Source organism: Carassius gibelio, chromosome A23 (genome assembly GCF_023724105.1).
Source record: "Carassius gibelio isolate Cgi1373 ecotype wild population from Czech Republic chromosome A23, carGib1.2-hapl.c, whole genome shotgun sequence".
In the NCBI taxonomy this organism is placed as follows: domain Eukaryota; kingdom Metazoa; phylum Chordata; class Actinopteri; order Cypriniformes; family Cyprinidae; genus Carassius; species Carassius gibelio.
The window spans coordinates 25559395-25572873 of NC_068393.1; the positions used below are offsets into that span (position 1 = coordinate 25559395).

At 43.3% G+C, this 13479-nt stretch overlaps 1 protein-coding gene across 1 annotated transcript in view; it reads right to left on the reverse strand.

Annotated features, from left to right (window-relative positions):
- Positions 1 to 6044: 6044 nt before the first annotated feature.
- Positions 6045 to 13479, reverse strand: part of ephb4b (eph receptor B4b) — a 23787-nt gene continuing 16352 nt past the window's right edge. Inside the window, exons 12-17 of the mRNA XM_052541140.1 lie at positions 13171 to 13418; positions 8831 to 9046; positions 8035 to 8184; positions 7763 to 7956; positions 6767 to 6925; positions 6045 to 6542 (exon numbers count right to left, since the gene is read on the reverse strand). Coding sequence (XP_052397100.1) covers positions 6443 to 6542; positions 6767 to 6925; positions 7763 to 7956; positions 8035 to 8184; positions 8831 to 9046; positions 13171 to 13418 — 1067 coding nt within the window. The 3' untranslated portion in view covers positions 6045 to 6442. The remainder of the gene's footprint in view (positions 6543 to 6766; positions 6926 to 7762; positions 7957 to 8034; positions 8185 to 8830; positions 9047 to 13170; positions 13419 to 13479) is intronic.

The following is a 13479-nucleotide window of genomic DNA, read 5'->3' on the forward strand; positions in this document are numbered from 1 at the left end:
CTCCAAAAATTAGCATATTGTGATAAAGTTCATTATTTTCCATAATGTAATGATAAAAATTAAACTTTCATTTATTTTAGATTCATTGCACACCAACTGAAATATTTCAGGTCTTTTATTGTTTTAATACTGATGCTTTTCCCATACAGCTCATGAAAACCCCAAATTCCTATCTCAAAAAATTAGCTTATTTCATCTGACCAATAAAAGAAAAGTGTTTTTAATACAAAAAAGTCAACCTTCAAATAATTATGTTCAGTAATCATCTCCATAAAGCTTTTCAGCAGATGGAAGCACATGAAGTGCTCCAAAATCTCCTGATAGCTAGCTGCATTGACCCTGCCCTTGATAAAACACAGTGGACCAACACCAGCAGCTGACATGGCACCACAGACCATCACTGACTGTGGGTACTTGATACTGGACTTCAGGCATTTTGGCATTTCCTTCTCCCCAGTCTTCCTCCAGACTCTGGCACCTTGATTTCCGAATGACATGCAAAATTTGCTTTCATCAGAAAAAAGTACTTTGGACCACTGAGCAACAGTCCAGTGCTGCTTCTCTGTAGTCCATTTCCTGCACACGCCTGTGCACGGTGGCTCTGGATGTTTCTACTCCAGACTCAGTCCACTGCTTCCGCAGGTCCCCCAAGGTCTGGAATCGGTCCTTCTCCACAATCTTCCTCAGGGTCCGCTCACCTCTTCTCGTTGTGAAGTGTGTTTTACCACACTTTTTCCTTCCCACAGTCTTCCCACTGAGGTGCCTTGATTCGGCACTCTGGGAACAGCCTATTCATTCAGAAATTTCATTCTGTGTCTTACCCTCTCGCTTGAGGGTGTCAATGATGGCCTTCTGGACAGCAGTCAGGTCGGCAGTCTTACCCATGATTGCGGTTTTGAGTAATGAACCAGGCTGGGAGTTTATAAAAGCTTCAGGAATCTTTTGCAGGTGTTTTAAGTTAATTAGTTGATTCAGATGATTAGGTTAATAGCTCGTTTAGAGAACCTTTTCATGATATGCTAATTTTTTGAGATAGGAATTTTGGGTTTTCATGAGCTGTATGCCAAAATCATCAGTATTAAAACAATAAAAGACCTGAAATATTTTAGTTGGTGTGCAATGAATCTAGAATATATGAAAGTTAAATTTTTATCATTACATTACGGACAATAATGAACTTTATCACAATATGCTAATGTTTTGAGAAAGAACTGTACTCACTTGAGTTGTTCCAAAAACTGTTTCTTGAGCTGGATCCTCCAAAACTCTGTTAATGTTCAGAGGTTAAAAATTTTTCTTCTTGCATAGTAGTGGTTCATGATCATCCCACAGAATGGGTATTCCTGATGGAAGTGTTTCTGTTATCTGATTAATTCTGTTGAAGACATAGTTCACCCAAAAAGATGATGTTGTCATAATTTACTCTCCCTAAATTTGTCCCAAACCTGTACGAGTTTCTTTCTTCTGTTGAACACAAAAGATATTTTAAGTGAAGTGACGTGACATTCAGCCAAGTATTAAAGAGTGTTTGTTAACGCAGTTAAAGGTTGCCATTGACTTTGCATAGTATACTTTTTTTTTTTCCTACCATGGAAGTCAATGGCAACTTTCAACTATCTGTTAACCAACATTCATTAAAATATATTTTGTGTTTAACAGAAGAAAGAAATTCGTCTATCCCTTTAATATTGATGTAAGTGTTGCTTTTTTTTTATGGTTTAATGAGTGGTAATGAGTGTGACTGCAAATGGCTGGTATGGACCAGGAACAAAGTAAGATGTCATTTCTCTGGATGAAATGTTTCATAAGGTTTAATCATTTCCCTTATGGCTACTTTACAGTTTTTAATTTTTGCAATTTACTGGAATATTAAAATGGATAAAATGTTTCAAAGGTTGATTTTAGACTTTGTCTTATGTTTAATTGACAAATAAATTTTCAATAAAAAATGTTTCTTCCTTTATTTGGTTTTATTATATTAATTATAAAGGGTAAATGGTGTAAAAAAAAAAAAAAAAAGTGAATGCAGCATTTTGATAATTTATAGTCCAATATTAAGTTAAATTCACTTTTACATGTAGTAAACATAGCACATTTGTTTGGTTAAATTTCATCCAATATTTCAATTATATCTACTCAATATTTTTTGTTTATTTTACATAGAATTACATTTGTGGTGTTTTATAATTTTGATTATATCTAATTAATTTTATTTCTCATATAAAGTAATTCAGTTACTCAGATTTACTTAATTTTTTTACTGACAATTACTCAATTTAAACAGTATATTTCATTGATTTCACAGCTTTAAAATTTACTCAATTTTTTTGAGTGTAAAAATGTTTCACCAAAAAAATTGAGTAAATAATAGTTAAACTTTTTACAGTGCACTGTCTGAATTCTGTCTCGTCTGGATTCTGTGCTTTATAATACCATAGAAATGTACAGTAAATTGCATTCATGTAAAATCCATGTTTCCATCGATCAGTGTTTCACAGAAAGGGCTCAGATTGAGGAGTAAACTAATAGAGCAAATAATTAGCTAAAAATAATTGTAAAAGATTTTCAAAATTGCCTATTTTCATGGCATGGACAGGGTAAAATGAATACAAAAATAGGTGTACCAACAAGTTAATAAACATTTAACGGAAAAAAACTTTTATCTTTTACTTTAAGTAAAATTAATTTACATATCAGAAAATAAAAAATTAATTGACAAATTAAATTAAAAGTGAAAAAGATAAAGGTATATTTTCATGGCAGGAACAGGGTGAAAATCAATGGTGCCAACAGGATTATCATCCAAATATGATCATTACACACACACAACTTTGGATCGCATTTGATTCAGATCGGAACTTCGGAGCGCGGATCGCGAATCATTTGATTCAGATCGGAACATCGGAGCGCGGATAGCGAATCATTTGATTCAGATCGGAACTTCGGAGCGCGGATCGCGAATCATTTGATTCAGATCGGAACATCGGAGCGCGGATAGCGAATCTTTTGATTCAGATCGGAACATCGGAGCGCGGATCGCGAATCATTTGATTCAGATCGGAACTTAGGAGCTGGGATTGCGAATCATCTGATTCAGATCGGAACTTCCGAGCGCGGATCGCGAATCATTTGATTCAGATCTGAACTTCGGAACGCGGATCGCGAATCATCGTGGTGGACGAAGTAGACAAATCAAGTACTTGAGTAAAAGTACAGATACATATAATAAAATATTATATTTCATATTAGCACATATTTTTTATAATCTTACTACTGCTCAAAGTACATGGGATTTTTTTTTACCAAAATAACCACTATATGGAGTCAAGATATATTTTTGTTGTTGATATGGACTACGCTGTGATGTACCTGAGATAAAACAGAGATGACCATCTGATCTTCTCCAGTAAGAACAAAGTATTTTAAAGTTTGCTGTTTTACAGAACATCACAGTTATATATGACATGATAAATAAGGCCTCAAATTAGGAAAAACATTTTAAGGAAAATATAATTATATTTTCATAATGATTTTTTCCTTCTCAAATCTTGTCTGTGATGTAAAAACACCCCTGGCCAAACGGGGTGCATCTCTTCCCCTCTTTGATAATTACTGTAGTTACCATGTTCTAAACATCACATCCTTTCTTTTGTCCCTAGATGTAATCTATCTATCTATCTATCTATCTATCTATATACACACACACACACACACACACACACATATATATATAATTACCTCAACTTAGCATCAGCAAGCTTGTTAGCTAGACAGTTAGCATCAGCTAACAATATTTACTTATTTTCAGTACGGTTATGAATAAACATTAATGTCTGTCTACTCTCTAGTTAATCCAAACAATATACATATGTATAACGTTAGTGTTGATAAACAATATAACAAAAGACGTTACATAGGACATGGATGGTAGCATTTTAATAAAACTGTTAACATCACGGCAGCGGGGAATTTGAACGTGCATGAGTTATCGTATTTAATCTGTCATTTTAAATGTTTTGTTATTTATTTATTTTTTTACCTAAAACACAGAGACACTGATGTGTCTGCATCGTCTGCACTCGAGCATTTGAGTGGGCTTAAACAGATCACTCTTTACAGCGGATTTAGTTCCCAAACAACTGACAATTCTGACCTAAATATGATTTTCAGTTAAAATAATTAATCCTAAATTTCGACATTAATAACTTACTTTTTGCAACATCGACGCACGCGCGCTCACAAGATCTCCCGGTTCTTACTTCTGGAGACTCGCACTAAACGGTTCATTTGAATCAGTGAGTTGTCGACTCCAAAACAGCTGCAATCGGATCATTCTAATTCCTAAACGAATCGTTTGGTGCAATTTGCCATCCGATTTAAAAGTTTATTTTGAAAAGACTCAGTTCGTTCATGATGAATCAGACACCCCTTCTGCGTGTTGGAGCACGTGATCTATTATAGGGAGTAACGATATGCTTTATGAAATGTAGTGAAGTTAAAAGTACGATTATGCTTTGGAATGTAGTGAAGTAAAAGTAAAAGTTACTCAAAATAAAAATACTCCAGTAGATACTTGAAAAATGTAAGTACAGTAACGAAGTAAAGCTACTCCATTACTGTCCACCACTGCGAATCATTTGAGTCAGATCGGAACTTCGGAGCGCGGATCGCATTTGATTCAGATCGCAACTTCGGAGCGCGGATCGCGAATCATTTGATTCAGATCGCAACTTCGGAGCGCGGATTGCGAATCATTTGAGTCAGAACGGAACTTCGGAGCGCGGATCGCATTTGAGTCAGATCGGAACTTTGGAGCGCAGATCGCGAATCATTTGAGTCAGATCGGAACTTCGGAGCGCGGATCGCATTTGATTCAGATCGCAACTTCGGAGCGCGGATTGCGAATCATTTGAGTCAGAACGGAACTTCGGAGCGCGGATCGCATTTGAGTCAGATCGGAACTTCGGAGCGCGGATCGCGAATCATTTGAGTCAGAACGGAACTTCGGAGCGCGGATCGCGGATCATTTGAGTCAGATCGGAACTTCGGAGCGCGGATCATTTGAGTCAGATCGGAACTTCGGAGCGCGGATCGCATTTGATTCAGATCGCAACTTTGGAGCGCGGATCGCGAATCATTTGAGTCAGAACGGAACTTCGAGCGGGGATCGAGAATCATTTGATTCAGATGACTGAGTTTTCACTGCTTTAGGATTAACAGAACTTTAGATACTTTCCATATTGTAATTAAGAACCAACTTTGTATTAAGAAGAGATTTAGAGCCAGTTAGTACATGTGTGTGTGATGAAGAGTGACAAAACAGAAACTCAATTCAATGTAGGCTACATAGTGCAAGCAGCAATTTTTTCTGGTGTTATACATAATGTTCTTATATATTCCATATTTTAGTGTTTGGCAAGCTACAATAAAGGTGAGTAAAAAAAAGTTTATTACATATAAAATTACATGAAAACCATCGGGGGTCAATTTGACCACATCACAATCAATGTAAGCAAAATCTGTACAGCCTCCTGAAAACACACCTGTGTCAACACTTGGCATTCAAAATAGGCAAGAAATTAATGTTTCAAGCAGTTTGAAACCACAGAGCAGGGTGTCAAACTCAGCTGCTGGAGGGCACATGGTGAATTAGTTTCCTGGGTTTGACTTTATAACAGGGTTTTAAATTAGTCATGAAATGAATATTCACTCTGAATGCATATATATATATATATATGATCTTATTGTGAACTGATCTGGTCTCATTTTAAAGATGTTTTGAGCTGGTTTTGTTTAATCAGAATGTGATAACTGGATCTTCTTCTCTCTGGTGATGTGTGCAGGATTCCTTCAGCGCTCTTAAGCTCCGCCTCCCCAGCTGTGCTCATCTGCATACGTCACGCCCACATCTCAGTTCCAGCCCCGCCCTTCATGTTGTCTTTGTTGATAATCCGATTCACTCAGATGTATGTCACTGAGATTCAGTTCTCTAGTTCTCCACACACACACACACACACACACACACACACACACACTGCAGCAGCTCTGCTGGGAGGGGCCAGTGCAGATCTTTAATGTTATTGGTCACACGGATTACACTCAGTTTGATTGACAGCTCCCACAGTACTTTTGCTAAACAAACATTTGTTCATTATTTGTGCTGTTTTTATACGTACAAAACAATAATTACAAAATAATCTCACTTTATAATAATAATTATAATGAATCTTCAATGTGAAGATCCGATTAAGCTCCCAGAATGCAACAGTAACACGTCATCCGCTGACGTCTCTGTCGTAACGCTCGTCTGTCTCTTCACGAGGCCGAAGACAAAACCAAGAGAATAAACCCCAGAGATTCTGTCCTGATTGGCTGGTCCTGTGGTGCTCCACAGTGATTGGTCGATCGGTCTGATAGCAGAAGCAGGGCATGCTGGGAAGCGTCAGTATCGCAGGGATCCGCCGTGGACCCGCAGTGTTTGGATGCTGGACAGAATCTTCTTCTGGTGACCCGCTAAAGTCACGCCGATCCTCAGGAGATCCCTGGACACAACACTGCAATTACTCCTCAATTCTATTTGCTTTTTATTTTAAGGTTTCATTTCTAATTCTAATTTTTTGTTAGGTTTAGTTTTTTTAGTCACTTTTAGGTGTAGTTATTTTAACATGTCTAACTAAGTGAAAAAGAGACATGTTTATGTAACTTGAGTCAATGCTAACAGCCGTGCTAACTGATGAGTATGAACACTAGTAGCGCAGTGACTCACTCGGTGGAGATGTGTGACACCAGCTGGATGGAGGTGAAGCCGGCCTGCAGGAAGTTGTCCTCGTATCGCTCCATCTTGATGATCCGGAGCCAGTCGGACACTGAGCTGCAGTGAGAGAGAGACGGAGGAGGACGCTGGTCCAGCAGAGGGTGAGACGACCTGAGACACACACACACACACACACACCGGTCAATCACATACGCCAGGACAGGAAGTGACATCACCAGCCGTGTGCTGCTACTGCACATCCACAGATTATACAGATCTTACATTATATATCTTTTATACGGCAGTGTATTTTTGGAGTAATCTTTATGAACGATTTCAAACTGATGTGGTTCCTTAATAAATTTATCAATTATAAACATAAATACACTTTTAAATGATATAAATATGTATTTTTTACTTTTCAAAAGTTTTGAGGTTGTTTTTTTTTAAAGAAATTAATGATTTTATTTATCAAGGATGCATTAAACTGTTTAAAAGTGACAATATAGAAATGTAACAAAATATTTATATTTCAAATAAATGCTGTTCTTCTGTGAATCCTGAAAATTAAAATGTATCACAGTTTCCACAGAAATATTGTGCAGCACAACTGTGTTCAACACTGATAATAATCAGAAATGTTTCTTGAGCAGTAAATTATCATATTATTCTGATTTCTGAAGATCATGTGACACTGAAGACTGGAGGAATGATGCTGAAAATACAGCGGAACATCACAGAAATACATTACACTTTAACACAGATTCACACAGGAAACAGATGATTCAGACACATTAAAATAACTTATTCATTCCAAACGCGTGTGTGTGTGTGTGTGTGTGTGTGTGTGTGCTTGTATTTAAGGTTTAGTGTGTGTGGATGTTTTATAGATGGCTGGAACATTTCAGCAACTGTCATCCGTTCACATTCAGAACGAGCAGGATACAGCAGTGAAGGTGATTAACTTCCCCTGCAGCCTCACACACACACACACACACACACACACACCCGTCTGAGATGCGTCCGGTGATCTTGAGCGAGGCTGGGTTGCGGATCAGTCGGTCGAGGGCAGAGACGATGGCACAGAAGCGTGGGCGAGACGATCTCTCCTTCTGCCAGCAGTCCAGCATCAGCTGGTGCAGAGACGCAGGGCATTCTGGGGGAGGAGGCAGGCGGTAGTCCTGCTCGATGGCGTTGATCACCTGCACACACACACACACACACATCATCAGTGGGCTCAGAACACACTCGTCCGTCAGATCAGATTAAACCTCACTCACGTCCTGGTTGCTCATGTCCCAGTAGGGTCTCTCTCCGAACGACATCACCTCCCACATCACGATGCCGTAGCTCCAGACGTCTGACGCCGAGGTGAACTTACGGAAGGCGATGGCTTCAGGAGCCGTCCAGCGGATCGGGATCTTCCCGCCCTGACACACACACACACACACACACACACATGAATACTACACCTCCCGGAAGAACTGAAAGCTCTTTTATTCTATCTGTGTCTTAGTCCTGTGGTTTCTACACTTACTTCTTTCTTGTTGCTTTTTTAAATAGTAAATATACAAAATAACAAAAAGAACCATCTTGTTTAATAACTGTGTCAGAATATGGTGAGAGAATATCAATCGATCAACAGATAAAGACTTCTGCATGTTCTTTAGTATTTCTCTCATGTATGAATATTGGACACCTGCTGATAGATGTAATGTGGTAATGTGTGATAATTATAATAAAATATCTGGAACTGACAAATACAAAATCAGATTATAAAAAGTTCACAAAAATGTAATCTACTAATACAAATAAAACATCTAAACCCAAAAAAAATTGTCTTAAAATTGGATTTGGGACTAAAATTGACATCAATTATGTCAGAACTTATAATAATAAAAACAATGTTTATATATTTTTTTATACACGTGTGTGTATATAACATTATTTTGCAAGAATGCATTATTTTACGAAAAAAAGGGAAAATTACAGTAAATGAGCATAATAACATCAGTCATCTTGATCAGAAGAACAGTACGGAACCGGAGGGGTGACTATCGGTGGGCGTGTCCTCACCAGTGAGCTGGTGTACGTGGGGTCAGAAGAGTTCTCCGTCAGGAATCTGGACAGGCCGAAGTCAGACACCTTACACACCAGGTTACTGTTGACCAGGATGTTTCGCGCCGCTAGATCCCTGTGAACATAACTCTTCTCCGACAGGTACTTCATACCAGACGCAATCCCACGCAGCATCCCCACCAGCTGGATGGGCGTGAACTGACCGTCGTTCAGCTGCAGACGGAGAGAGAGAGAGAGAGACACAGGTGAGAGTGGGCGACACTTCTGACACAACATCAGAGACACAGAGAGAGAGAGAGAGAGAGAGAGAGAGAGCGAGGACACGGGTGAGAGCTTGCGACACTTCTGACCCGACATCAGACAGACAGAAAGAGAGACACAGGTGAGAGCAGGTGACACAACTGACCCAACATCAGACAGAGAGAGAGCGGGGTGAGAGAGGGGGACACTTCTGACACAACACCAGACAGACAGAGAGAAAGAGAGAGAGAGACGGGTGAGAGCGGGCAACACATCTGACCCAACATCAGACAGAAAGGGAGAAAGAGAGAGAGAGACGGGTGAGATCGGGCGACACTTCTGACCCAATATCAGACAGACAGAGAGAGAGATGGGTGAGACTGGGTGAAACATCTGACCCGACATCAGACAGACAGAGAGAACAAGTGAGAGATGGGTGAGACCGGGCAACACTTCTGACCCGACATCAGACAGAGAGATGGGTGAGAGCGGGTGACCCTTCTGACCCAACATCAGACAGACAGAGAGAGAGAGATGGGTGAGAGCGGCGACACTTCTGACCCGACATCAGACAGACAGACAAACAGACAGAGAGAGATAGGTGAGACTGGGTGAAACATCTGACCCGACATCAGACAGACAGAGAGAGACGGGTGAGAGCGGGCGACACTTCTGACCCGACATCAGACAGACAGACAAACAGACAGAGAGAGATAGGTGAGACTGGGCGACACTTTTGACCCAACATCAGACAGACAGAGAGAGATGGGTGAGACCGGGTGACACATCTGACCCAACATCAGACAGACAGAGAGAGCGGGGTGAGAGAGGGGGACACTTCGGACCCTACATCAAACAGACAGAGATGGGTGAGACCGGGTGACACATCTGACCCAACATCAGACAGACAGACAGAGAGAGATGGGTGCGAGCGGCGACACTTCTGACCCGACATCAGACAGACAGACAAACAGACAGAGAGAGATAGGTGAGACTGGGTGAAACATCTGACCCGACATCAGACAGACAGAAAGAGAGACACAGGTGAGAGCAGGTGACACAACTGACCCAACATCAGACAGAGAGAGAGAGCAAGATGGGTGAGAGCGGGCAACACTTCTGACACAACACCAGACAGACAGAGAGAAAGAGAGAGAGAGAGACAGGTGAGAGCGGGCAACACATCTGACCCAACATCAGACAGAAAGAGAGAAAGAGAGAGAGAGACGGGTGAGAGCGAGCGACACTTCTGACCCAATATCAGACAGACAGAGAGAGAGATGGGTGAGACTGGGTGAAACATCTGACCCGACATCAGACAGACAGACAGAGAGAGAGAGCCAGGTGAGACCGGGCGACACTTTTGACCCAACATCAGACAGACAGAGAGAACAAGTGAGAGATGGGTGAGACCGGGCAACACTTCTGACCCAACATCAGACAGAGAGATGGGTGAGAGCGGGCGTCCCTTCTGACCCAACATCAGACAGACAGAGAGAAAGAGAGAGAGACAGGTGAGAGCGGGCAACACATCTGACCCAACATCAGACAGAAAGGGAGAAAGAGAGAGAGAGACGGGTGAGAGCGGGCAACACATCTGACCCAACATCAGACAGAAAGGGAGAAAGAGAGAGAGAGACGGGTGAGAGCGGGCGACACTTCTGACCCAACATCAGACAGACAGAGAGAAAGAGAGAGAGAGAGAGACAGGTGAGAGCGGGCAACACATCTGACCCAACATCAGACAGAAAGGGAGAAAGAGAGAGAGAGACGGGTGAGAGCGGGCGACACTTCTGACCCAACATCAGACAGACAGAGAGAAAGAGAGAGAGAGACGGGTGAGAGCGAGCGACACTTCTGACCCAATATCAGACAGACAGAGAGAGAGATGGGTGAGACTGGGTGAAACATCTGACCCGACATCAGACAGACAGACAGAGAGAGAGAGCCAGGTGAGACCGGGCGACACTTTTGACCCAACATCAGACAGACAGAGAGAACAAGTGAGAGATGGGTGAGACCGGGCAACACTTCTGACCCAACATCAGACAGAGAGATGGGTGAGAGCGGGCGTCCCTTCTGACCCAACATCAGACAGACAGAGAGAGATGGGTGAGACTGGGTGAAACATCTGACCCGACATCAGACAGACAGAGAGAGAGATGGGTGCGAGCGGCGACACTTCTGACCCGACATCAGACAAACAGAGAGAGAGATGGGTGAGACTGGGTGAAACATCTGACCCGACATCAGACAGACAGAGAGAGACGGGTGAGAGCGGGCGACACTTCTGACCCGACATCAGACAGACAGACAGACAGACAGACAGAGAGAGATAGGTGAGACTGGGCGACACTTTTGACCCAACATCAGACAGACAGAGAGAGATGGGTGAGACTGGGTGAAACATCTGACTCGACATCAGACAGACAGACAGAGAGAGATGGGTGAGAGCGGCGACACTTCTGACCCGACATCAGACAAACAGAGAGAGAGATGGGTGAGACTGGGTGAAACATCTGACCCGACATCAGACAGACAGAGAGAGACGGGTGAGAGCGGGCGACACTTCTGACCCGACATCAGACAGACAGACAGACAGAGAGAGATAGGTGAGACTGGGCGACACTTTTGACCCGACATCAGACAGACAGACAGACAGAGAGAGATAGGTGAGACTGGGCGACACTTTTGACCCGACATCAGACAGACAGAGAGAGATGGGTGAGACTGGGTGAAACATCTGACTCGACATCAGACAGACAGACAGAGAGAGATGGGTGAGAGCGGCGACACTTCTGACCCGACATCAGACAAACAGAGAGAGAGATGGGCGAGACTGGGTGAAACATCTGACCCGACATCAGACAGACAGAGAGAGAGAGATGGGTGAGACCAGGTGACACATCTGACCCAACATCAGACAGACAGACAGAGAGAGATGGGTGAGAGCGGCGACACTTCTGACCCGACATCAGACAGACAGAGAGAGATGGGTGAGAGCGGCGACACTTCTGACCCGACATCAGACAGACAGAGAGAGACGGGTGAGAGCGGGCGACACTTCTGACCCGACATCAGTGAGACAGACAGACAGACAGAGAGAGATAGGTGAGACTGGGCGACACTTTTGACCCAACATCAGACAGACAGAGAGAGATGGGTGAGACTGGGTGAAACATCTGACCCGACATCAGACAGACAGAGAGAGAGGGGTGAGAGAGGGGGACACTTCGGACCCTACATCAATCAGACAGAGATGGGTGAGACCGGGTGACACATCTGACCCAACATCAGACAGACAGACAGAGAGAGATGGGTGAGAGTGGGCGACACTTCTGACCCGACATCAGACAGACAGACAGACAGACAGACAGAGAGAGATAGGTGAGAGTGGGCGACACTTCTGACCCGACATCAGACAGACAGACAGACAGAGAGAGACGGGTGAGACTGGGCGACACTTCTGACCCGACATCAGACAGACAGAGAGAGAGAGATACAGGTGAGACGGGGCGACACATCTGACCCGACATCAGACAGACAGACAGACAGACAGAGCCTGGTGAGACCGGGCGACACTTTTGACCCAACATCAGACAGACAGAGAGAACAAGTGAGAGATGGGTGAGACCGGGCAACACTTCTGACCCAACACCAGACAGAGAGATGGGTGAGAGCGGGTGACCCTTCTGACCCGACATCAGACAGACAGAGAGCGGGATGGGTGAGACTGGGTGAAACATCTGACCCGACATCAGACAGACAGACCGAGAGAGAGAGAGAGAGAGAGAGAGAGAGAGAGAGAGAGAGAGAGAGATACAGGTGAGACCGGGCAACGCTTCTGACCCAACATCAGACAAACAGAGAGAGATACAGGTGAGAGAGGGTGACACTTTGGACCCTACATCAAACAGACAGAGATGGGTGAAACCTGGCGACACATCTGACCCGACATCAGTCAGACAGAGAGAGATGGGTGAGACCGGGCGACACTTTTGACCCAACGTCAGACAGAGAGATGGGTGAGAGTGGGCGACACATCTGACCCGACATCAAACACACAGAGAGAGAGAGAGAGACAGACAGGTACTGACCCGCAGGAAGGAGTCCAGTGCGCCGTTCTCCATGTACTCGGTCAGAATCATCACAGGACAGGAAGCTGTGATCACTCCCTCCAGGTGAATGATGTTGGGATGCTGGAACTGACCCATGATTGACGCCTCTGACAGGAAGTCCCGCCTCTGCTTGTCTGTGTAGCCAGCCTTCAGGGTCTTAATGGCCACGTAGTTCTCTTTCTTCCCAGGAACCCTGAGCCGGCCGCGACACACCTCACCGAACTCACCTGCACACACATCACAAATGAAGACTATCAGATTCACACACACACAATAGTGTAATGTGAG